The following is a 26,115-nucleotide window of genomic DNA, read 5'->3' as shown; positions in this document are numbered from 1 at the left end:
CTTTCTATCTTTGTGGGTGCTACATTTAAAAAAGGACATTGGCAAATTGGAGAGGCAACAAGGATAAAGGCCTCATGATCATCCAATGTGAGGATTGGTGGAAGAAAATGGGGTCTTGGAGCCTGGAGAAGATTTGGGGGTGACAAGAGAACTAGCTTGAATTATTTGAAGAGCTGTCATGTTGGATCAAGCTCACTCTGCTTAGTCTGAGAGGGCAGAAGTCAGAATAAGAGATGAGAGTTTCATAAAGGTAAGTTTTAGTTTAAGTCAATAAAATCTTCTAACAATTAGACTCATCTAAGGTGGAACAAGCTGCCTTAGAAGGCAGTAGGTTCCCTCTCACTGGAGGTTTTCCCGTCAGAAGCTATGAAAGTTGATGGGACTGAACAAAATCAATCCATCATGGTTAGTTTGATGTTGAGTCTTTGAACTTAACTGGGCTGGTCCTCTTACCACCCATTAGGCTACAAGTGGCCCTATGCTTGAAGGTCATAGAATCTTCCTTGAGTCACAAGGAAATTGTAAATTGGAGTAGACCTTAAGGTCATTCAACCCACCTGCTACCTGAACAGAAACCCTCTCTTTACCATCCCCAGTGGTTTCTCTTGACCATCCCCCTGGTCTTTTAACCCCTACTCAGGGAGCTCTGAAGGGAGACCCCCCCTGAGGCCACCCATTCCACTTGTTACCAAGTTTCTCTTGACATCAAACCTCAGTTGGTCTCTTTGCAACTTTTCCTCTTTGCTCCTAGTGGTACTGTCTAGAACTAAGCAGAAAGAGGGCTGGATTTGGAGCCAGAGGACCTCAATTCCCTCATTTCAAATCCTAGCTGTCACCCTATTGAACTCACTTAACTTTTCTGAGCCTCAGTTTCCTCATCTAAAAAAGTAGGGTTTGCACTAGATGAATTCTAAGGTCTCTTAGCATTTGATTTTTGATCCTAAATCAAATTCCATTTCCCACATAATAGTGCTTCAGATACTCAAGGACACCAATCATGTTGCCCCAGCCTCTGCCTCAGTCTTCTCTTTTCCAGCCTAGACATGCCTACTATTTCCTCAAAGCATTTCTCATACTGCATGGACCATCCTGGTCACCAGCTTCTGGATAGATCCCAGAATTTGTCAGTATCCTTCCCCAAGGCCAGAAATGACCACAACATGCTAGATATGTTCTGACCAGAACAGGACATGATGGGACTGTCACTTCCCATGTTTCAAACACTATACTTCTGTCAATGCAGCCCAAGACTGTATTATCTTTTGGGCTATGTTATCACACAGTTGACTCATGTTGAGTTTGCAATTCACTTAAAAACCTCTGGTCATTTTCTTTTCTTTAAATATCATCTTATTTTATCTACCCAACACCAACCAAAGCCTTGGTAGGTTCTAGTATCATCCCCACTTTATGGATGAAGTAACTGAAGCAGGCAGGTTAAGTGGCCCTCTATCCACTCTATCACTTTGGCCTTTTTTTCGTTTGTTTTTTAACAAGACCTATCATCTGACCATTTCTTCATCTTATATTTGTTTAACTTGTTGAGCCATAGTAAAGTTTACCTGTATGCCTGTTAAATTCCTTCTTATTAAATTCAACCTATCATGCTAGCCTGTTAAGATCTTTTTGGATCCTTCCACTCAACACATGGGCTACCCTTCCCAGTGTCATATAATTTACAAATGTGATAAACGTGCCATCCATACCTACATTCAAGCCATAGATTAAAAAGAAGATCCAAAAGAGACCAGGAGCAAAAGCAGGAAAGATCATCTAGTGGCAAGGGTGCTAGATTTGGAATCAGGAAAACCTGGATTAAATCTGGCCCTTGATGCTCCACTATATGAATACAGGCAAGTGTGTCAACTTTCTGAGCCTCAGTTTCCCCATCTGTAAAATGGGGATAATAATACCTGGCGATGTTGTTGGACTCAAATGAGAGAATGTAAATAAAGCAATTTGCAAACTTGAAGGTGCTGTATAAATGTCAGTTATTTTTTAATATATCAAGGAGAGAGCCAGACCTAGGGTACACCACTAGAGGTTCAACTTCCAAGTTGAACAAAGCCTTGGTGCTAAAACAAACACAATCAGCAGCTGGGAATCTGGGACTCAAAGAAGCTTAGCTTATATCCAGGATGATGCTTCTGAGAACACTGATTGAAATAGACGAGAATATTGATCATTATAATAACTCTCTTACTGAAAACCAGGTGTGGCTGAAATTGAGGATGAAGATTTTGATTAGAACACAGGTCTGCCTCCATGGCAGCCTTGCTCTTCACCACAAACCTTTCTCCCCAAGGATGATAAAAATGATGTCTTCCTTATTGTTTTTTTCTCCATAAAATGTTTATTACAAATTGAATCTGCCAATATGTTAAAGAAATCAAGTGCCATATCCCTTCTTCCATATGGGAAGGTGAGAAGGCTCAGCCTGCTGGTTCTACCCTGGCCCAACACTGTGTGAATGAGACTGTGTATGTCTATGTCTGCTCACAGTGTGCATGCCTCTGTGTGTGTGTGTGTGTGTGTGTGTGAGCCTCTGTGTATATGTGTGTGTCTTAAGTACTCCCCTCCTCCCATCCAAAACCAAAACAAAACAGAACAAAAATCAACAAACCAACAACACTGTCCATGGACTTTGTTCTCTTGGTCTCCACTGATTTTTTCACCAGTTCTTTCTCTCCCTAGAAAAGCTCCTGACCTGCCTGCTTAGAAATCTCAACCAGAATTAGCCACTGTTTAATCATCCTCAGTCTCAGAGACCCCTCTCCAATTGCCCCATCTAAGCCATATCTGAGGGGAGACAAAAACAAAAACAGAACACAACCTCTTTGAAAAATCTAGTATATAGTCAGACAGCCAGATGTTAGGTCTGGAATCCAACTCACAGCTCAAACTCTCCCCCCTCCCACTTCCCAGCTCCCCCAAAGTCCTTCTAGCCTCCCCCCTGAAAAATGAAATACGCGGACATTCCTTCTCTGATAGCTATTCCATTTCTGGTGCTCAGAATTCCCCACAGGAAATTCTCCTGGCACAGAACCATGCCCACACTCCTCTCCCCCTTCTCAGAACACACACACACACACACACACACACACACACACACACACACACACACATAACCACCACCAAGTTGATGGCTGAGGTATGGCATGGTGATGTGGGGCCTGGAACAGCTCAGTTCTAGAGCGGCAGGTTTCAGATCTGAGTCCCAGATACCCCAAGAGCCGGCCTCTTTAGGGGAAAAAGTATGGCTCTCAAACAAAGTTCTGGACAAGGTATAGAAGTGGATTTTCCTGACCTGGGTCTTGAAGGTCCAGGTTCTAGACCTGGTATTGCGTGGCCTGACCCACCTGAAGTGGGAGGTTTAACCTCTTCAGTGGGCCTCACTTTGTCCACAGCCTGCTGCTGCTCTGTAGCTTGAGGTTGCTCGAGAGCTTTCCTGGAGAGGAAGGGGGTGGGGAGGAAGGAGGTGCCGGTTCTAGGTCACAGGTTCGTTGCCTGAGTCATTAAGGAGCCCCGAATGCAGGGTTTGGAGAACCGGCAGGGTTGGAAAGGCTCCACTTCTAAGGCGACCCCAGCCCCAACCTCCACAGAGCTGGCACCGAGCAGGCACTTCAGGAGTGCACGCTGCCTTGAATTGTTGAATCGACCCCCAACTCTGGCCCTCCAGTCACAGAAGAGGCAGGGCATCCAGAATGGTGCCACCTTCCAATGGAGGGCTTTTGAGTGAGCTCCAAAGGGTTCTATGCCCTGGCTAGGGGCTCCAGGAGTGGGGGTGAGGGCAGCAGTATCAACATTACTGTCAATACCTGGTCAATAGGCACGTTCAGATTCTTGTTGAAGTTTGGTTTTTCAAGTGGATAGAAAAGGTCTTTCCCCTTTCACCACTTTAAAGGGGGCAGGAAATGGCAAAAGGTTCTGGGTTCTTAGCTCTTGTCTCTTCATATGAGGTATTGGGGTCCCCCCAACTTCGATGGAGTCCCCTGGGTTTGGGGGCAAGCAATTCTCAATGGACAGCAGGGTCCTTAACCTTTACCCCAACCCCCATCCCAGCCCCATTCCTTAGGTAGAGTCCAGTTCAAAGACGCCTTCACCAGTAGGTGTGGTGAAGAAACAAGGGGGTGTTGGGGTGTGGTTCCCCCCCACCCCCTCTCCATCCCTCTGGTCCCTGGGGCCCTCGCCCTTCAGCTTCAAGCTGCGCTCAAAGTCCAGAAGCTGCCCCATGAAGTTGAAATTGGGGGAGATGTTGGATTTCTGCCGCTTCACCAGGTCATACGCATCGTTGAGCGAGAGGTGAAGTTTCTGCATCAGGTAAGCCACGGTGACGGTGACAGAGCGGCTGATGCCAGCCAGGCAGTGGACCAACACCCCACAGTTCTGGGACACAGCTTCATCTGAGAGAGGCAGCAAACCAAGGAGAAAGAGAGAGACAGAGAGAGAGAGAGAGAGAGAGAGAGAGAGAGAGAGAGAGAGAGAGAGAGAGAGAGAAATTCAAGAAGTTAGCCAATCCAAGAGGTCACCCCAGGAACACTGATTTGTGTTCTTTTGGGAAACCCAGTTCTCCAGCTTGGAAACTCAAACTAGGCCTGTTTTGGACATCCAGTATCAATGACAATGGATTTAGAATGGGTGGCCTTCTTTCATCTTTCTAAATGCTCTCCAGATGATTGTTATTGAACATATCTTCCTACTCCAGTACATTCATGAGGGGCCTTCCCTGCACCAATACAGACTGCAATTCCTTCAGCTTCTCCAAGTCAAGTGAGAGGAAGATTGGTATTCAAAACCCAGCTCCGTTGTCTCTGTTACCCTGGGCCATTCCCCTCCCTGAACCACAGTTTCTTCCCTTACAAAATGAAGGGATGGAACTATATGACCTTGAAGATCCCTTCTAAATCTAGATCTGGAATCCTTCCCCCTCTGGGCCTCACTTTCCTCCTCTGTAAAATGAGAAGTTTGGACTCAGTAGCCTTGGAGGTCCTTTCCACCTCTAACTATGGAATCTTAGTATCTTCTCCCTTGCTTTCATCTTCTGTTTTCACTCATTATCTCCCAACACTGACCTCAACATCCCACTCCTTCAGCTCCAGTCATGGCAGGTTCCTTCCCTACTGGCCTTTTCCTACACTATTATCCCTTACCTGTAATGTTTTTCTGTCATCCCCCATGTTATCTGAGATTCTTCCTGTCCTTCAAGGCCCAGTTCAAATCTCATAGCCTCAGGAACACTACCTCAGGTCTGTATTCTGGCCTCTCTCTGAACTCCTACTACATTTAATGTCATGAGGTTTAACACTATATTTCTCATCATTTTGTGTATGTGAATTCTATAGGAAATAAAAAAGGGAGAGAGACAAGGGAGGGAGGACAGAGAGAAGAGGGGAAGAGAGAAAAAGGAGAAAGGAAAGAAGATGGAGAGATGAGAAAATGGGAAGGGAGAGGAGGTAGAGTGACAGACATATAGATATGGAAGTGTAGACATGTATGAGTGTGGGCCAGAGGTGCTGGCACAACTGTCCCATTCATGATGTTCCACACTCTATGCCCACCTAAGCATGTGGGTAGATAGACAGGAAATATTGAGGGGAGAAGAGAAAGAGAAATAGGGAAATACAGAATAAGGTGTGAGTCTGTGTGAGTGTGTGTGTGTGTGTATGCATGTGAAGGTAGGGTTCTCTCTGGTTAGCAACAACTCACCAATAAAGTCAATTGCCTCTGGGAAAAACTGGGAGAGGTTCTGGCTCCAGTGGTCAGAGATGGGGATCTGCTTGTAGTGGATGTCGCCGTCCTTTTCAAAGAGATTGGGCAGGTTGGGGGTAACGTTGAGGATGTAGCGGATGCCCAGCTTGGCCAGCATATCCATGTTGGCTGAGTCCTGAGCACTACCCAGGTAGAGGTTGGGGAGAATCTGAACAGGTAAGGATGGGGGGTGTCCTGGTGGTGGAGGGCTCCCACCCTCGGACTCCAGACTGTAGCTCAGTGTGTCCCGGTCTGGGTCTGATTCAGCATCTGAGCAGTCTGAGCTGAGGCACAGGCCTCCCAGGCCCACCACAGGTGCTGGAACAGGCACTAGTGAGTTACTGGCACAGGGGGCATCAAGCTTCATTTTGCAGAGGTGTGGCCATTCAGCTTGGAATTTGTTGAAGCCACCTGTAGTAGGGAGAAAGTGGAAAAGACGTACTGGGAACAACTTAATTAAGATACACAGTACCGGGATACACAGAACTTGACATGGCTGAAGCTACAAGTGGTAAGGATGCTGTGGCCTAGTACCTGAAGCTTTTGATGCCCACAAGCTTTGAAAGGATTTAAAGGCCTTCCTTAGAATAGAAGACACTTAATTGTTAGTAACTAATAACAGTTGACTCTAATAAGAGAAGGTACTGCATTGTACTTAGGTGTTTTATTTCTCTAAGCTCTGCATCATATTGCCACTCCATTTATTACTTAGCAAATATAGTGTTCTGATATCTTATGTATACTGTTGGTTTACAAGCTACATGTCATTTTTAGGAGAAAAGTCATATTGACTAGATACTATGCTAAATAGGATTCAACAACTCATTCCTGAGGTGGGAAGAGCCAAAATAGCAAAGCACTCTGACTACCCACCCGGTGGCAGCTACTCAAATTGCAGGCATAGTGCCTAAAAGAACCTAACCAGTCTCTAGAGGGTTGCTATGCAAATTCCACCCTATTAAGAGAAAGCAAACATTCCAGAGATTGAGTGGGGATGGGAAAGTTTTTGTCCCTCCTGTACTATCTATGTTTTCTTCCAGCCATCTCTCACCCCTTCTGCCAACCTTCTGTGGTTAACCCCATCTGATCCCAATCATATCACACAGCCTTTTAGTACTTTCCAGAGGCTCAATGATCCGTGATGAATATGTTGGCAAATATATCTGTGTTGAAAGCTCTATTTTCAAGTAAATGATTATTTCTTGAATTTGTAGTTTCTATCTTCATTAGGGGCTATTATATAGGTAGGTAGATGGAGAAAGCATCTATTAAGATTACTTAATATTAATTAATGAATTAATTAATGAATTTACCAAATTGAATATACCAAAAGAATGTGGGCAGTGAGAGTCAGGCTGACCAAATGGATAAAGAACTGACCTTGGAGGCTGGAATACCTGAGTTCAAGGCCCATCCCTGACACATACTGACCGAGTGACCTTGGGTGAGTTACTTAACATCTCACTCAGTGTTTTAAGACAATACATTGCAGAATAATTGCTCACCATGAATTTCCTACGTCAGTGAAATCATAGGAATGAGATCAAGCACTATGAATCATTCCACTGGATTTGACAAGAATGGGCCTTATAGGATAATAACTCTGATGAGGACAATAGTCATCCATTCAATATAATCAATTATTAGATTGAGATCAGCTTTAGCTATGTGACATCCAAATCCACACTACAATTAAATGCCTGCATCTTTGGTTTGATTGGACCAATGCTTGTAAGTACCTACTATGTGCCAAGCAAGGTGCCGGCAATACAAAGCCAAAAATAAAATGGTCTCTCTCCTCGAGGAGATACAACATTTATACAGATAAACGCCAATTACATACAAAATAATTTTTAAAAGAAGAAAGTAATAACAAGCGGTGTGTGTGGAGGGAAAGCAGGAAGGGTCCTATGCTGGCAATGTTATTTGAACTCTGAAGGGAACCAGGGATTCCAAAAAGACAGGAGAGACCACATGTGCCCACATGTGAAGATGGGAACTGGAATGTCCCCTACAGGCAACAGCTAATTGACCAGTTAAACTGGAAAGGTTTATGGGCAAAGACAATCAGTATGAGACTGGGAGGGTAGGTAGGAGCTAGATGGGGGATGGGGAGGAAGCTTTAAATGCTAAATTAAGAACTTCATATTTTTTCCTAGAGGCTATAGAGTTAGATGAACTGAAGATTTTTGAGTAAGGGCCTGGCATGGTCATATCTATTTTGGGAATGTCAATTGGGCAACTGTGTGGAAGAGGGGCTATAGAGGGGAGAGAAGAGGAGCATGGGAATCATACTGATGCCATTGCAATAGTCCAGATGAGAAGTAAGAAGGGTAGAGCCTGAGAGTCAAAGGCGTTTCAAAATGGATGTCCATCATTAAACTCAACTTGGCCAATGCACAACTTGTGATCTTTCCCTCTTCAATCCATCTTCTCAACTTCCCAATTTCTGTCAAGGGAGTTCCCATCCTCCCACTCAGCTAGTCTAATAAGCTCCTTCTCCCTCACCTCCTCTCCACCATCCAATTGGTCTCCAAGTGTTCTGATTCTAATTTCCTTTTGCATGGGCTGTCTCCCATGCACCCACAGAATCTACTCCCTCCTCACTAGGGCCTCTCAGAACCCCTTAGATACTAAAAGCTCAGTTTATAGTCACCTCCTACTGGAAGGCTTTGCCCTAAAGGCAGCAAGGTAGCACAATGGATAGAATGCTAGACCTGGAGTCAGGAAAGCCTGACTTCAAATCCAATCTCAGATACTTACTAGCTGTGTGATCCTGGGTAAGTCACTTAGTCACTGTCTGCCTCAATTTCCTCATTTGTAAAATGGGGGTAATAATAGCACCTATCTTACAGGGTTGTTGTGAGGATCAAATGAGATGTTATTTGTAAAGATGCTTAGCACAGTGCCTGGAACATAGTAGGCACTATATAAATGTTAGTTATTGTTAATATTATTATTGTAGTAGCAGTACTAGTAGTAGTAGTAGTAATAGTAGTAGCAGTAAAGAACTCAAGACAGTGCCTGGCACAATGTAGGCACTCAAAAATCCTTGTTCATTTCTCTTTGATTCCTGTCCTCCCCTTGAAATTATATCGGATTTGCTTTGCATATATTTTATACCTACTTATATATGTATATGTTGCTCCCCTTGACAAAGTGTAAGCTTTTGAGGCCAGGAACTATTTCATTTTCATCTTTGCATTCCAAGCACATAGCCCATAACAGAAGCTCAATAAATGCTTGCTCATTGTTTGATTTAAGTATGACTTCCAAGTTGTAGAATGTCAGTGATGGAAGTAGGATGGTTTCCTTAACAGAAATAGGGTGATCTATAGGAAGGATGGATTTTTGGGTAAAATCCAAGGAATTCTGTTTTGGACGTGTTGAGTCTGAGATGCCTATGGAACATAAAGGTGAAGTCCAGCAGAAAGTTGGTAATGTGGGAATGGAGTTCAGGAGAGAGACTAGGGTTGGATGTAGAGATTTGGGTGTCATCTGCCTAGGGATGATAAACTGAACTCATGGATGTGGCGATTACACCAAGGGAGAGGAGAAAGAGAAGAGGGTCCAAGTCTTGGGGGATGCCTACCCTTAGTTGGTGAGAAGAAGATGATGTTCCAGCAAAGAAGAAGGAAAAGGGATGGTCAATTGGTCAGGAGAAACATGAAAGAACCCAAAAGCCAAGAGAGGAAAGAAAACTCAGGAGAGAGGGAGCATATACTAAGGGGTATGAGAAGAAGTGAGTTGAAGACTCTCTCAGGTAGTTTGTTATAAGAGTTGCCCCTTGGCAAGAGTAACAGAGGGCTGAGCATCTTCCTTCCAGCATGGATGAGGAGAAGATAGAATTTTGAACAGTTTTATACAAATGGTGACAGGAATGGAGGAGCCCAGAGTGAGCAGAGGGTGAACAGGATGCTAAGGACAGCCGACAAGGTAAGATTGTTTTGTTTTAGCTATAGTTGGTGGGGGGGAAGGCTCAAAGAAAAGCTAGGACAGTCTTTCAGGGATAATGATTTCTTTTGCTTCAATTTTCTTTGCCAAGTAGAAAATTATTTGGACCAGAAAACATGAAATCAAAATGACTTCTAATGAGTTAATATCCAAGATCTAAGTAGGAATGTTAGAGTAAGAGGTCACTTAGCTGCCCTTGATGGATCCAAGTCATGAGGCCCAGACAACCCTCCAGCCCACGTAGAGCTAGAACTAACTGGTGGATATGATGGCTGAATCACTATTGGTGTTCTTTGAAAGATTATTGAGAATAAGAGAGATGAGACAAGATTTCAGAGGGGTGACTGATGTTTGGGTTTTCAAAGGAGAGAAATAAGTGGAACTATAGGTCAGTGAGTTTGATTTCAATTCCTGAAAAAAAAAATTCAGTGCATATATTATTAAAGGGATGGCTAGTGATGTCTAGAAAGGGAAGGTGGTGATGCCAAAGAGCCAGTCTGGCTTCATCAAGAATTGATCATGCCACACTAACCTCATTTCCTTCTTTCACAGGGTTAATAGACTGGTTGATCAGGGAATTGTCATTTTTTGTCATACTTTGCCAAGATTTTAGTAAAGCACTTGACAAGGTTTCTCATGTTCTTTTTATGCACAAGATGGAAAGATGTAGGCTAGATGATAACAGTCAGGCAGACTCTGAACTGGTTGCATGAACAGACTCAAAGAATAGTCATTAAAAGCTCAATGTCACTTTGGAAGGAGGTCTGTGGAGGAGTACCCTAGGGATTTGTGCTTGGGCCTGTACTGTATAAAATTTTTATCCATCACTTTTATAAAGGGACAGTAATAATAATGCTTTACTCTCTACTCGAGGGTCATTGAAGTCCTTCATCAAGACAAAGGTCAAGATGACTGACCTGGTGGTGACCCAGGATGCAGAGGGTGACCTTGGCCTTTCTAAATTAAGGTCTTTCTTAGGTCTCAGTTTGTCTGAGGCCACATCCTTTCAATGACTAAGGGCTAGGTAAGAGTCGAGACAAAAGATGGCCTAGTTTACCACCACAAAAATATCAATCTGGGAGGGGAAGGACCACCACCACCACCATCACCACCACCACCACCACCAATAGCAACAACAACAACAATAAGGATTAGGTTTATACAAACAGCAAAGGGCTGCAAAGCACTTTACAGACATTATGGCATTTGATCCTTACAACTCTGGGAGGTAGGTGCTGTTATTATTCCCATCTTACAGATGAGGAAACTGAGACAAGCAGAAGTTAACTAACTTGACCAGTGCCAGCTAGACAGAGTGCTGGGCCTAGAGTCAGGAAGACCTGAGTTCAAATATAGCTTCAGAAACTAACTGTGTGATGCCAGCTGGTTCACTTAGCCTTTGTCTGCTTCAGTTTCCTCAACTGTAAAATTGGAAAAATAATGGCACTTACCTTCTGAGGTAATATATAGTGCCTGGCACATAGTAGGCACTTCATAAATACTCATTTCTTTCCTTTTTAGGTTCACACCACTAAAAAGGGTCTGAGGCCATATTCGAACTCAGGTCTTCCCGACCTCAGGTTTAGTACTCTATTCACTTCATTACTTAACTACCTCACAACCTGGCTGCCTCCAGCTAAGTACACTTATCAAATTTTTAGATAACCTTGGATGACAAAGTCAGACAGACTCAAAGGGTGGATGAAATTTAATGAGGTGCCTCCAAAACCATCTTCACAAATACAAAATCAGAGCATTGGGTCTAGGTAGCATTCATCTGGAAAAGACTTTAACCAAACATGTGAGACATGCTAGTCCCAAAGCTAATGAGATTTTAGGTCTCATTAAGAACCACAGTGACCAGTGATATGTCCTCAGCACTGGGAAGACTCCATCTGGAGTCTGGGTACCACATTTGAAGAAGGAGGATTTTGATATGCTAGATTCCAAGTTCAAAGCTCTCTTCACTACCATGCCTACAAGTCCAGACTTTGCTATTATCCCTTCCTTCCTCCTCTTCTGTTTGCCGCAATGGAAATTTTCACAATGTTTGTTATTAATTACAGGTAGCCTTCACCTGACACAAACCGAACACAGTAAGCTCCGGTTTACTATATCTTGAATGCCCACATTCAAATAGATGGTGCAAATAAGCAGATTTTTTTTTTTTACAATCCTGAACAGTAATCACCGACATTAAAAAAGGGGCCCAGAGGCCAAGCAAGGTCTGAGTCATCAAAGAAAGATTCCATTCTGTCTAGTAAAGTTGTGTTAAGTATATTTGACCAACTCCTCAGTTTTTGAAAACTGGCCATATGAGAGAGACCTTTCTTCTGCATGTATCAATCTGGTTGTATCATTCCTCTGCTCACTCTGGTGCCATGTCAAGGAGCCATGCCTGGGTTCAAATCCTGGTTGATCTGAAGACAGGCACCTAATCTCTTTGGCCTTAGTTTACCCATTGATAAAATAAGGGGGCTGGATAAAGTGACCTCTAAGTTACCTTTCAGCTCAAAGTCTGTGATCCTACCCCAAACTTTTGAATGATTTCATATTCCCTACTATGTCTGCTAGGTGGCGCTGTAGTGGATAGAGTGTCAACCTTGGAGTCAGGAAGACTCATCTTCCTGAGTTCAAATCTGGCCTCAGGTACTTCCTAGTTGTTGACCCTGGGCAAGTCACTTCACCCTGTTTGCCTTAGTTTCCTCATCTATAAAATGAGCTGGAGAAGAAAATAGCAAACCACTCCAATATCTTTGCCAAGAAAACCCCAAATGGGGTCATGGAGAGTTGGACACAACTGAAAATGAGTGAACAACAACAAGTTCTCTACTATGTAAAGTCCAAACTCCTTAATCTAGCATTCAAAGCTTTTTACAATTGGTCTCACCTGATCTTTTCTGACGCTACTTCCTTGAAAGCCTAGGTTCAAGCCAAATTTGATTTGATATTCCCCCCAGAACATGCCCTGTGCTTTCTCACCTCAGTGTCTTTCCTCCACACTATATCCTATGCTTGGAATGTCCTCCACTCTTCTCATCCTCTGTTCAATTCAAACTTGTCCTATGGCCCAATTCAAATGCCCATGTCAGGGACTGTTTCTTTGGATCTCCCTAGCCTTGCATATAGTAAGCATTTAATCAATGTTTCTAGGATTTGATTCCTTCCAGTCAGAAATGTCATCTGGAACATACTCTCCTCCCTCCCCAGTCCTACATAGCACTTTGCGCTAGTACCTTTCTTATTCACTTATGCATAATTACATAGTCAAGACATCTGTATATGTGACATATCCCATCACTAGACTGTAAGTTCCATGAGATTAGCAACTGTTTCTTATCTAATATTTGTAACTTCCCCCAGCCCTGGGCACAGAATTCTGCACACATCCCACACTCAAATGATGTTTGTTAAACTGAACAGATACAACAAGCAATAACCATAATGAATTTTAGTGCCAGTTAAGGAAAAGAGATAGAGATGCGCAGTTACAACAATCTTAATAGATACTAAGACTGTTGAGGGAGTGGAGGTATTGGAATTCAGCTCCTGAGATTGAATACCTTAAGTAAATACCGCTAGAGCATCATTAACCATTTTTAATATTTATCTAAAGTTTAGAACAAAAAAGTTCCTAAAATTTTCAATTATTTCTTAGTCTTTCAATAGGGGAAAATTTTTAAGCTTATTTTTTTTTTGGAAAATGGGGAGCATCTTATTTTACAGAGAAAAAATTCCATTTTTTGAGGGGGAAGTGAATTATCACTCTAGAATATTGCTATTAAAGAATTTTAAAAAAATGTTGCATTTTCACAACTAGGAATGTGTATGTGTATATATCATTGTTTAGTCATTTTTCAGTCGTTCCTGGCTCTATTAGCTACATATATGTATGTACATATATACATATATATAATATCTATTGCCAATTTTATATATATATACACACACACATACAGAATGCCTACCGTCAAGTGTATATACGTATCCCCATATATATTTGTTGTTATTGTTGAGTTGTGTCCAACTCTCCATGATGTCAGTCATTTGGGGTTTTCTTGGCAAAGATACTGGAGTGGTTGGCAACTTCCTTCTCCAGCTCATTTTACAAATGAAGATACTGAGGCAAACAGGGTTAAGTGATTTTCCTAGGGTTACATAGCTAGTGTATGAGGCCAAATTTGAACTCAGGTCTTCCTGACTCTATCCACTGTGCCACCTAGCTGTTCATATGGTGTATACACACAGATGTAAAAATCTATCTATCTATCTATCTATCTATCTATCTATCTATCTATCTATCTATCACCATCATCACCATCTGTCTATCATCTATCTATCTCCTGTTGTCAAGCAACCTTTCTCTAAGGAGAGGAGACTGAACTCAGTTGCTCTAGGCTAACTCTGTCATATCGCTGTTGTTGTAGTGCTTTGCCACTGTGAAGTCACCATTGTTTGGACCCAATTTGACATTCTGGAGTAGCCTAGGACTCACCTTCTTGAGGAAGACAGACATACTACCCAAGTTCCTCATTGCTCTGCCCATCAGATCAGCAGCTACAGTCACTCAGAATATATTACCTTTCCATACACTGCCCAGAAAATATCACTCAAGGACAGCCAACTAGATGTCTGCATTCCCACAATATTAGTTAGCGCTGACTGTGTCAATACTCTCCTCTATAAGCCAACTGTGAGCAAAGTTGCTAGAGCTTATCTTTGCTGATTGACTCCAGTTGGGCATTCTTGCCTTTGTGCCCATTGCTAATGTAGGTATATCACTTCTGGGTGATTGCCTCATGAGTCAGATGAAATGACATATTTGCCATAGTAGATGGGGCACTGGACTTGAGTCAGGAAGAACAGAGTTCGAATCTTGCCACAGATGCTTACTAGCTAGTGAATGGGGGCAAATGATTTAACCTCTCTGTTCCTCTGTGTGCAAAATGAAGGGCTTGTGCTCTAAGACTTCTAAGGTCTCTTCCAGCTCTATGATCAGATTGGCAGGCCAGATATTCCCCCCCCCCCAGATATACCATATGGGGGAAAATCAGAATATCTGATCGGTGGGAACACCTTACTCCTTCCTCCCCACCGTAGATGGACAGGAATACACAGTGCATGAAAATCCAGATCTCCAGATCAAAAAATTAGAGAGTGATGACTCGATTTATACAAGGATTCTTTACTTTCCAGAAAGGCCTATACAGGATTCCTTTGAGTTGCCAGCTACCCCCTTGCATTTAAACTATAATTTGATTTTTTAAAAATCTGATTTAAGCGGAGGACAGCTGATTTCAATTTCTTATGGAAAACCTCCCCCTAGGCCATAGCTGGGAGGGGCAAGTCTGGGCAGAGCAGGCCCAAGCAGGGTAAAGCCCTGAAAAAAACATAATTAGGGAGATAAGATCTGGCAAGCTGGATGGGGTAGAAAGAGCCTTGGCCTAGGAGCCCAAGAAAGGTTTGCCTGTGAGTTTGCTCTGTGACCCTGTAAGGGAGGCAGGGTAGGGGGGCTATTCTCTTTTCTTCCAAGAGAGGAAACCGAGGCTCGCTTACACTCAGTCAATGAGGGATGTAGCTGGGGGTCAAAGCTTTACCTCGACACTCCCTCACAGGCCAGTGCTCCTTCCACCAAAACCTCCTGCTCCTCAAGGCCTCACTGTCCCTACTCCCACCTCCAGGGGCTGCTCAGTCTCTCAAGAGCTGCTCGCCCCAGTCCAGGCACCTACCTTGTAGGTAGTAGGCAGGGTGGCCTTCCTCTTGCAGCTTCTGGAGCAAGGTGGCTAGCACTGACTGGGCTGCCTCGGCTTCCTCCTCCTCAACACATTGGCCTTCATCATACAGGAGGATGGGCAGAGGGGGCAGCGGCTGCTGCTGTGGCTGCCACTGCTGCTGCCGCTGCTGCAGTGGGCTGGGGAGCAGGGAGCACACAGACAAATTGCCCTTCCTCAGCCTCCGAAGCAGCAGGGCCGGGAGGGCTACACTAAGAGCCCCCTGGACGTGGCCTGACTCATAGAGTTCCCTGCTCCGGCAGTCCAGAAGGAGCAGCTGAGGCTGGGGGGCAGCTAGTTCTCTGCTCAGCCACAGGGATGATCTTCCAAGGCCCTCCATGAGGAAAGATGACTACTGAGCTCCCCCTGATCTTTTCAGAGGGGCCAAGGATGGATATGTACATGACCCAGGGGCCAGGGCCAGTTCTTTCTCTTTCTCCTCAGGCTTTCTCTCTCTGTCTCTCTCTCCTCTCTCTGTTTCTCTGTCTCTGTCTCTGTGTCTCTCAAGCAAGGAAGAGGAGATGGGAAGGATGAGGGCTAAGGATCATCTCTACTTCTCTCAGTCCACTCTCAGAACAGCCCAAGGAGTCAGTCAGATAGTAAGGCTAGGCTGAAGGTGTATGTGTAGGTTTGTGCATGGGAATGGGGCAGAGGAAGTGGAAAGAGATAGTGATGGGATTGAAGACAACTTTTTTTGTTATTTTAAAAAGAGACAGAGACAAAAAGCCAAAATGAAGAAAACCACACTGTCTAGAACACAGCTGCCAATGGATCTCGTGGGCAAATGAAAACCTCCTCTCTCAGGAAGCCGTGAGGGATTTCCTTCCTGGCTCACCTGGCTATGTCCGTATCTTCCTTCTCCACTGAGCAGCTTTAGGAATGAACTTGGAGGTCCCAGGAATATTTAAAAAGCACCACTCCCTCCAAGCTCCAATCACAACCTTCACCTCCTAGGTTTTTAATCTCCCACCTTCACTTGAGGTACTCACAGGAGCCTGGTTCTTCCTGCTCCAACAATTGGGGGGAAAAGGTTGTCACCTTGAATCGCTATTTCGATTCTGTAGTACTATGACGTTGGTGGCAGTTTACTGGGACCTCTTCCCTGAGGGCCTGGGTGAGGGTACTATCCAAGAACCTTCTTTCCAGTCCCTTTCCTGACTCAAAGTTCTCTGTAAGGCAAAGACTCAATGGGGGGGGGGGCAGGGAGGAAGGCTAATTCTCCAGGTCAAGAGGGAGGGTCCAGCAGCCCCTGATCCCACCAGATCAGGGAAGAGGGAAGGAGACCATCTTCTCTTAGGGAGAGGGTTTGTGACCCTTTGACTACAGGGTCTTCAATAAATTCAGTTGGACAATTCAGTGTTTTCAGGGGGCTGAGGTCTCTTCAGATGTTTGGTCAAGTTGTCTTCTAGAGCTGAGGAGAAGAGTAAAACTCAGAAGAAACTGAGTCCAAGGCCAATCAGAGCCTTATGCAAGGGGAAGAGGTCCTGAGAATCTGAAGGGCTGTTCTGGATCTCTGGGAGTTGAGGAGGGGGAATTGTTCTTCCAGATGTGCTACAGCTGGAATTGAGGGGAGGGAGAGACACAAAACACGCAGAGGAAGGAGGATGTGAGGTGGTGAAGGGGCAGGATTTCCTTCTTCCCCCTAGCCTATGTGCTGGGGTATTGTTTTCGAGGTGATTGGGGAAGCCAGGGGGCCCAGACGGCTGCCTGGGTATCCAAAACCGCTGGCAAATCAAGGGCAGAATCTGAAAGAAGAGGCGGCCAGTGGCTGGGCTCTCAGAACTCAGCTAGGCCTTCGGTGGGCTGCATGGTTCCTCTCGGAGAGACCACCCGATGAAGATCTGTTAGTCGCCCCAAACGCAGCGACTGGGGTGGAAGGTGGAGGGCAGTGGTCCTGACACGACCTGGTGCTGAGACCTGTAGAGTTGGAGAAAAGAAGTCAGGAGCTGAGGTCAGCTCCCCAATGAGAAAAGCAGTAGGTGAGCCTGGGGGCAGAGCCTGAGTCTCCGGAATTTCCCAGTTGGCTGGGAAAGGGGGATGGGGAGGATGAAAAGAGGAAGGAGCATTGGCCTATGTATTTATGCATGTGTAAGTTGGTATGTATTTGCATGTGTCTCTGAATGCGGGGATATAGGTGTATGTACACATATGTACACGGGCAGATGCATGTCTGTATGTACCTCGGAGTGTGGGCATGTATATGTTGGTGTGTGCATTAGTGTGTATTTGTCTTGGGATACCTACTTCTGTGTCTTTATGTATATGTGTGTGTGTGTGTGTGTGTATGTAAGTGTGTGTAGGAGTGTGTGTATGAATGTGTGTGTGTGTGTGTGTGTGTGTATGAATGTGTGTGTGTATGGGCCTCCGTTTCCTGGCACCCTGCCATCCAACTTCCATCCTGGAAACTATTTCCTTTGGACACTGGGGTAATTTTCAGGGGGTGGGTGGGGGGATGGGTAAGGACAGAGGAAGGGAGTCAACCTGTAGAAAGGGGTGTTGAACTGGAGGGTGAGGAAGGAAGAGCTGAACAGCCAAAGGCTGAGGTTTCCATGAAGGCAGGGGCTGGGAAGACTGGGCTGGGCACACTGGCACCCCCTCACCCCGCAGCATGAAAGTCCCCTCATCTCATTCACCTGATAATGGATGACTGGTTTGTCCTGTGTATATGTGTGAGACAGACATACATACACAGAGTCAGAAAGGAGAGAGACAGAGACTAAGAGACAGAGAGACAGAGACCAAGAGACAGAGAGAAGCCCTGAGGCATGTTTAACCCTCTTCCCTCGATGCTATTCTCCCCTTAGGCACTTCCCCAGACACCCCTCATGCCTTGTTCCCCAGTCTGGCTTCCCTCTCCTAAGCCATGACTATGGAAGCAATCGAATGCCAAGGTGCTTTGGAGTCTGGTGCATTGGACCAACTGGGTATGGGGAGCCCAAGGGCCTTTCTTGCCTGCGTGCACCTCACTCCCTACCTTACAGATACAGATACAGAATGTTGAACGTGGGAGAACCCCCCCCCCATTTTATAGATGGGGAAACTGAGACCCAGAGAGGGGAAGGGACTTACACAAGGGCCTTCAGCAAGTTTGTGGAGATATGGCACCAGAACAGAGACTGCAAGACCTAGAAGGGGCCTTAGAGACCACTCAATCCACTCTCCTCGTTTTTTTCAGAGGAGGAAAGCAGATGTCCAGAGATGGGAAAGGCCCGCTGCTTCTCTAACCCCTAACAATGGATGTGTCTGAGGAGGGTACCTTATGGGTGTTGGGGGGGTCGCGCTGGGGAGAATACAGATGTGTTAATATTGGAGGGGAGTGTGTCGGGGTGTAAGTGCTGAAAGGCTATTGGGAAGATTGTGAGGGTGAATGTGTGTATTGTGGGGGAGAGGGGGGGTAGAAGGCTGTGTTCTGGTGGTGTTCTGCATTAGAAGGATTGTGGGTATGAGCAGAGGGCTACAGAGTGGCGTGTATGTGGGTTTGAGCGTCGGGTACCTGGGTACGAGTGTGTGTATGTGTACGTTTGTTGGCGGTGTGGATGTTGGGGTGGGATGTGCTGGAAGATTCAGGGGGTGTTGGGTTTGTGTCTGAGTGTGACAGTTGGGCCGGGGGGTGTGTTTAGGGGTGTGTGCTGAAGGTGTGCGTTGGTGTGTGTGTGTATGTGGTGCATGCATGTGTGTGATGTCGGGGTGTGCAGAGTGTGTACGTTGGGGGGGTGTTGGGATATGTCGGGGTGTGGGTGTTGGGGATGAGGCTCCCGCGAGTGGCGGTTATGCAAGCAGCTCCCCATGCCTCCCGCAGCCCCGCCGCCGCCGCCTTCCAGCCCCGCCCGCTCTCCTCTGGGCTCCCTGCGCCCCCAGCCCTGGGGTGTGCGGGGGTGGGGTGGGAGGGACGTCCGGCTGGCCAGCAGTGCCCCCAGTCCCACGGCCCGGGTCCTGGGCGCCTCTGCGGAGAGGCACCAGGGGAGGGGGAGGGGGAGGGAGGGGCCGGACCGGCGCGCGCTCACCTTAGTGTATTAGTGCAGAGCCGCGCTCCGCCGCAGCCGGGGGGAAGTTTCCGAAGCCGGGGGGTGGGGGTGGGGGCGGCGCGGTGGTGCCGCGCTCCGTCGCCGCTAGCACCGGGGCCACCACTGCGGGCAGGAGCGGGGCTCCGGAGCTCGGGGCAGCGAACGGCCTCGCGCACAGTCGAGAGGGAGCAGGAGGGGGCAAGTGGGCGAGTAGCCCGCTGCCTCCGCCGCCGCCGCCTCCCCCGGCTCCGGCTCCGGCTCGGGCTCGGGCTCGGGCTCGGGCTCGGGCTCGGGCTCGGGCTCGGGCTCCGGCTCCGGCTCCGGCTCGGGCTCCTCCTCCGTACCTCTGGGAGCAGCGACCCGCACCGCCGCCACGGGCACACGGGCACACGGCACACGGCACACGGGCACACGGGCGGCGAGCCTCCGCTCCGGCTCTCGCGCTCCTCCCGGCTCTCGGCTCTGGCGCTCACCCGAACCGTCTCGCGTTCCTCTCGCTGTCTAGCTCTGTTCTGTCCCTCTCTTTCCCCTTCGTCTCTCTCCCCCCCCCCCCTCCCGTCTCCCCCTCTGTCTCCCTTTGCGTCTTCCCCAGTCTCTATCTCCTTTCTCACTCTCTCTTTCTCTTTCTTTCTGTTTTGTCTCTCTCTTCCATCTCTGACTTCCTCTCTCTGCCGGTGTGCCCTTCTCCCTATCTCTCCCTCTCCCCTCTGTCTCTGTGTCCCCTCTCTCTCTTTGCTCTCTCCCTCTCTCCCCGTTTCGCTCTCTCTCTCCGCTCTCTCTCTCTCCCTCCCTCTCCCCTCTCTCCCTCCTCTCTCTCTCAAAGCTCCTCTCTATCCCCCCCCTCCCGCCACTTGCCACTGCCACCGCCCCCTCTCTAGAGGAGGGTGGGGTGGGGGGGACCTGAGCGAACAGTTTGAATCCTGTGGAGGCTTTTAGCTCCACGTGGGCACTCCATCCAGCACCCGAGCCATGCCTCAGAGACCTTCTGAGCCTCTGGGCCCGGCTGAGGGGCAGCTTGGTCCCATACCCCAGTGACCCCAGGGCTAAAGGGTGTGAGCGTGTGGGGTGGGGGGACAGGCACACGCTGCTTTCGAGTCCCCCCGTGTGATCACTGAATGGTGATCCCTGAATGTTGAGAATGCGCCATCCCCATCTCCTCCTCCCTCCCTTCCTAGGGATGGAGGGGATATGAAGCCGGGAGACTTGCTTGACTTTAGGGCTCAGTCTGAGGCCAGGGTTCGGGTTTTGTCCGAGGCTGTATTCGGCCTCGCTCTGGGACCAGTAAACAGACTGGCCCCCACAGGGCTCAGAAGTGACCTTGGTCTCATTCCTTACAAGGAAGCCATGTAGTCACGGCCCCTCATCCTAATGCCTTCCATGTGTACAGCCCACTCAGGGCTAGACTGGGAACCCAGAGCAGGGCGTCCAGGCAGCCGAGATAATACACAACTAATGCCCTGTCAGTCCTTGACCCCTGCACCCTGCCTCGGGGAGCTCCTAGCCTGGGCTTCAGGAGGCAGAGGAGGCAGCACGAGCCTCATCCCGAGGCTAACCTGGGCCCGGTCTTTAGAGGCCAGACGGAGAAGGGAGACCTCGAGCTTGGGGAAGCCCCACGGACCCATTGATCTACAGCTGGAAAAGAGCTGCAAGGTTAGTCTAGTAATCCAGCTCCCTCCCGTAACCGGTGAGGAACCCGGAGTGTCCCCCATTAAGTGATGTGTCCAAGATTGCCACAGCTAGCAGTGGGCTGAGCCAGCATTGGGACCTGGGTCCCCTCCCTCCCAGCCCGGCATGTTTTCTGTTCCAGCAGACTGCCTAGATGAGAAGATGCTTTCGCAGTTCAGCATCAAAGCTGACCCCAGATCTGGGGCCTCGCTGTTGCTAGGACAGGATGAGTGAGGGAAGGGGAGAAGGTGACCAGCAGCAGGCTTTTTTCTGTGACTAATCCCCCTGAGTCATCAGCGCTCAGACATGCACAAGTGCGGAGAAGCAATTTCCCAGCTACTGTCCCAGGTCCCAAGGGCCTCCTCTGTCATTTGCTACTAGGGCTGGGCTTTCATATACACGGAGCCCCCTCCACACTAGGATTTAGAGGGGGAGGGGGGAGGGGGAGGAGAACCCTGCCTGTCATCAACGTGTTGGACAATATACCAGATTGAGAGTTAGGAAAACTGTTTCTAGTCTGGAACTGCTGTTAATTCAATGTGTGGCTTTTGATAAGGAAGTCGGAGACTCAGTTTCTCCATCTATAAAATGGGTTTATATGTTATTTGAACCCAGAAAACACTGACAGCTTGTCTACCCTTTCTGGGGTCTGCTCAGAACGTGCGGCCACCCGCGCCCCCCCCCCCCCCCCCCCCCCCAGTTCTGGACGTTGTTCATCCCTTTGGTAATTCTGTGCTCTCTCTTGCCTGTTCCTTCTAAGCCTTCTTATGCTTCTGAGCCCACCTCCTCTCTGAGTGTCCCCTGCTTGTCCCAGTGCCAAGGTCACTGTCCCCTCTCTCTCCCAGTTCAGGCCTCACTGTCTGCACCCATAGTACATTCTGCCCAGCACTAACTCTTTTAAAACTGGTTGTGTTCTGGGGTTTTTTTGAACCTTGTCTCTCTGGCCAAACTGGGTACATTCTGAAGACTTCTTTTTACACTGCCTCTGAGGCTACGGCCAGATCCTCAATGCAGATGACTCGGGTGGAATGGAATTGCCCGGCATAGCATTGGCAGAGATGGGACTTGGTGGAAGAGTTAGGTGCCCAGTTCCCCCTCCCCCATCTCCCCATCTCCAGCCAGCAATGAAGTTCCCTGGCTAGTGGCTGGTGACTCAGGGCTGATCCAAGAGGGGAGGAGAAGAGTATGTGTATGTGTGTGTGGTGTGTGTGGTGGGGGGGGGGAAGAAAGGTAAACTTCCCAGAGCCATTTTCATTAAATAATGCAAGCCCTTCCCCACCCCACTGTGCCAATCCACCTTCTATCTCTTCAGTCTCCCTGGTAACACTAGGGACCACTGTCACAGAAAACACACACTTGCTTGAGTGCACACACGCGAGCGTGTACACACACACACACACACACACACACACACACACACACACACACACACACACACACACACCCAAACCGCCATGAAGGCGTCCAGTCCAAACGCACCGTGGGATCCTTAAAGGAACCAGGCCTGCCGACTTCCTCTACTCTTTCCCCCACTTGTTCCTCTAATGGGTTTTTCTTGGAAGGCAGGTCTTGGCCTGGGACAGGCTGGGGTGTTAGAACATGCAATGAGACTGGAGGTGCTTTGCAAAGGTGATGCCTGGGAATGGAACAGTCTGGGGAGTTTTTTTCCTCTCTGTCTTGTTTTCTTTTTTTCTAACTGAAATGAATTTGGGTTCATTTCATTAGAGTCTTGCAGGCCCTTTTGGATAAACCCATTACAATAGCCTACCCAGGAGCCTCTGGGTAGTATGACCAAGTACAAGTGCCATTTGGTTCTTAATCTTGAGGAATCACCCATGGTCTCCAATGACATGAACTGGAGGAGTTCAGAGAAGCTTTGTTCTGGGTTCACTGGCCTTCCTCATATGCACACTGCTGGCTGAACCACTGAGTTGACCAACTTCAATGGTGTTGGAATCAGATCTATCCCTACACGGACATTTCCCTTTCTCCTACCTTGGTCCCCTAGAAAGGAAAGGGAAAGGAAGGAGGTGGAGGCCCATAATTGAGTGGAATTCTCTTGCCTCTCCCCTGGGGCTAAAATATTATTCCAGGATCTCTGCTGGCACAGGGGAGAGTCCATACATTTCTACATTCCTGAAATTACAAGGACCCACCCTCTATAAGGCAGGAGGTTGAAGGCCCATTAGGCAGCCTCCATGAATTTGTGATTGCAGAGGCCCTGGGAAGGCCTCTCCCTGGCCCAACACTGTCTCGATTTCAGTCTTATTCCTAAAAGTACCCCCATTTGAGATCAATTTCCTTGGCTTAAGATTCTCATCCCTGCTTCCCAGGAAAGGATAATGCACCGAGCTCTCCTTGGCCATTAATACCTTAGTGGGATAAGTGTATAAATCACAGGATAGCTAGCTGAAAGAGTATAGGGCCTAGGAGGACAAGTGTTGTTGGGGAAGGGTTGAGTCTGGGTCATGAGGCTCTGAGTGAGGAACTTTGAGGAGAAGACACCTAGAAAGAAGACGTGGTGGGGGAGAATCAACACAGAACAGAAAATCAGATTCATAGAACTCTAGGGCTGAAAAATGTAGCAGAGCTAATCAAGTCATAGAATCACAAAATGCTCCAGCTAGAAGGGAACGTTCAGAGCATTTAGTCCAAGCTTATTTTACTGATTGGGAGACTGAGGTCCAGGGAAGGGCATTGCAACTCTGGGACTAGACTCAGGTCTCCTGGCTCCCTGTAGAGTGCCTATGCTCCTGGGTCTCAAGCTGAAGAACCCTCAGGGGCCATCTAGTCCAACCTCTCATTTCACAGAAGGGGAAACTGAGTCTCAGAGAGGTGATGTGGTCACCCAGGTAGTAAGTGGCAGAACCAGGATTTGAGCTGCAAATCCTCCTCTTCACCTACAATTAGAATTTTCTCAGGGGCATTGATAGGGGCACAGGAAAAACCCTGGCTAAATGCCCCAGTGGGATGGTAGAAGTCCCTCTGGTCTAAGCATTTTTCCTAGCCAAAGTGTGTCTTTTTTTTTTCTTAAAAGCATTTCATATGCAGCCAAATACCCTCCTGTCACCAACCTTCTGCCAGCTTCTGAAGCTTAAAACGTCAAGCCATTCTTCACCCGAAAGGGAGGTTGTTTCTGGAAACCCATCCCCTTAAGATAATGTGGCCTATGAGAAATGTTTGCTATCAATTTGTTCATCACTCCCACTGTCTGGGCCTCTGAACACATGCTTGCAGCCAGGAACAGCCCAGGCAGGGTGAGTAGAGCTGGGAAAGAGAGGATCCCTCCCTTTCTCCTCTCAAGGAAGTGTCTGACCCTGGCTCCCTCCCCCTGCCTGCATAGCTCTCCTATAGACTTGCTGCTCATCCACGAAGACCTCCTCAGGTCCCTGAGAGCGCCCTGCTCATGAAGGCTGAAGGGGGCCGTCTGCTCTCGTGACAACCACTCCTTCCACACCACCCCCATCCCTGGCATCACAAGCATCCTCCACTTTCATGTTCAGCACAACCACACACATCAGAAGCATTCTAATAAACATTCAGGACCCATTTGGAGATGAACTTGATGTTCTAGACCCATCTTGGAAATGTTCAAGAGGACCACCTCCACTGGCTGTGTCACACCCACCACCTTTCCAAGTCCCAGTTGGGGACTTCCTAACCAATGCCTACCGGCTCCCCAAAGAGGACACACCCAGGCATTGTTAACAAAATGTGTCCCAAGGCAATTTGATTCTGAGGAGGTTTTAGGAGGCCAGATCATTAAGCCTAACACGGTACTCAAAGAGCTAGAAAGAGACCACCCTGGAGAGCTGGGCTTCAATAATACCCTTAAAAAACCCAAACAATACAAAACCCTTCAACCTGGCTGCATTGACCCCTCCTCCTGCTCTGTCTCTCCCCCCTCTCATCCCATCCCTCTCTCCCTGTTTCTCCCCCCATCTCTCCCTCTCTCCCTCTCTCCTCCCTCCCTCCCTCCCTCCCTCCCTCCCTCCCTCCCTCCCTCCCTCCCTCCCTCTCTCTCTCTCTCTCTCTCTCTCTCTCTCTCTCTCTCTCTCTCTCTCTCTCCTCCCCCCACCTCTGTCTCTGTCCTTCTCTGGATATACATTACAGATGATATAATCCTTTGAAAGAGGGATATCCATTCAGAGCCCATTGGCTGAACAGGCAAAGGATGGCTGGGGAAGAGAAGGAGAGTCAGGGTATCATTCCAGGGCCTGGTAAAGCAAAGGCCTGGCTTCATAGTCCAGCTGGCTGATCAATCTTTCAAAGGCCTCAGCTCCCACTTAAGAGAAGAAGAGAGGAAAAACAGATGACTTCATGGCTTGGCTGAGATGCTGATCCTCCATTAGCCTCCTGGCTTCAGGATACGTTCATTCCCGGCTGTCCCATGGTCCTCTCTTGCTTTCTCTGTGTCTTAGTCTAAAGCTCAAAAAGGAATTTGTATGACCCAGAGAGAGGGGGGAGGCACAAAGGAAGAATTCAATTCAATAAGGATTTCATTTTACAAGCCATGGTGCTAGGTACTAGGGATCCGAAGATCAGAGGCAACAGCCCCTGTCCTTAAGTAGCTTACTGCCCCCCCCAAGTTTCCTTACTTCTTTTGAGGGTACCACCATCTCTCCCATCATCGTCCCCCTGTGGTATACTACCTCCCCATCAATCAGTCACCAAGTCTCGTTGATTTCACCTCCATAACATCTCTCCCATCCTTCCCCTTATCTCTACTCCCATGGCCACCACCCTAGTTTTGGCCTTTATAGCCTCTTGCAGCAGCCTCCTAATTGATCTCCCTGCTTCAGGTCTCTTCCTCTCTCTAATCTATCCTCCATACAGCCACCAAAGTGATTTTCCTGAAGCTCCATTTTGGTCACTTCACTCTGCTGCTCAATAAACCTCAATGGCTCCCTATTAGCTCTAGTATCAATGACCAGCTCCTCTTCTTTGGCCTTTAAAGCTCTTCAAAACTTGGC

The 26,115-nt window shown here is 47.6% G+C and overlaps 2 protein-coding genes across 2 annotated transcripts; both read right to left on the bottom strand.

Annotated features, from left to right (window-relative positions):
- Positions 1–261: 261 nt before the first annotated feature.
- DUSP9 (dual specificity phosphatase 9) lies at positions 262–17,697 on the bottom strand. Its single transcript, XM_072626991.1, has 3 exons — positions 15,432–17,697; positions 5,707–6,159; positions 262–4,403 (listed from the first exon to the last, which is right to left on the bottom strand). Exons 1-3 carry the CDS (start codon positions 15,811–15,813, stop codon positions 4,072–4,074), a joined length of 1,167 nt encoding a protein of 388 aa, XP_072483092.1. The 5' UTR covers positions 15,814–17,697; the 3' UTR covers positions 262–4,071.
- Positions 17,272–21,099, bottom strand: LOC140516281 (uncharacterized). The gene is made up of 4 exons (XM_072627296.1): positions 20,958–21,099; positions 20,329–20,520; positions 19,478–20,012; positions 17,272–17,390 (listed from the first exon to the last, which is right to left on the bottom strand). Exons 1-4 carry the CDS (start codon positions 21,097–21,099, stop codon positions 17,318–17,320), a joined length of 942 nt encoding a protein of 313 aa, XP_072483397.1. The 3' UTR covers positions 17,272–17,317.
- Positions 21,100–26,115: the final 5,016 nt, after the last annotated feature.

The sequence above is a fragment of the Notamacropus eugenii genome, chromosome X, assembly GCF_028372415.1.
Source record: "Notamacropus eugenii isolate mMacEug1 chromosome X, mMacEug1.pri_v2, whole genome shotgun sequence".
Lineage (NCBI taxonomy): Eukaryota > Metazoa > Chordata > Mammalia > Diprotodontia > Macropodidae > Notamacropus > Notamacropus eugenii.
This window is presented reverse-complemented; position numbering and strand designations above follow the sequence as displayed.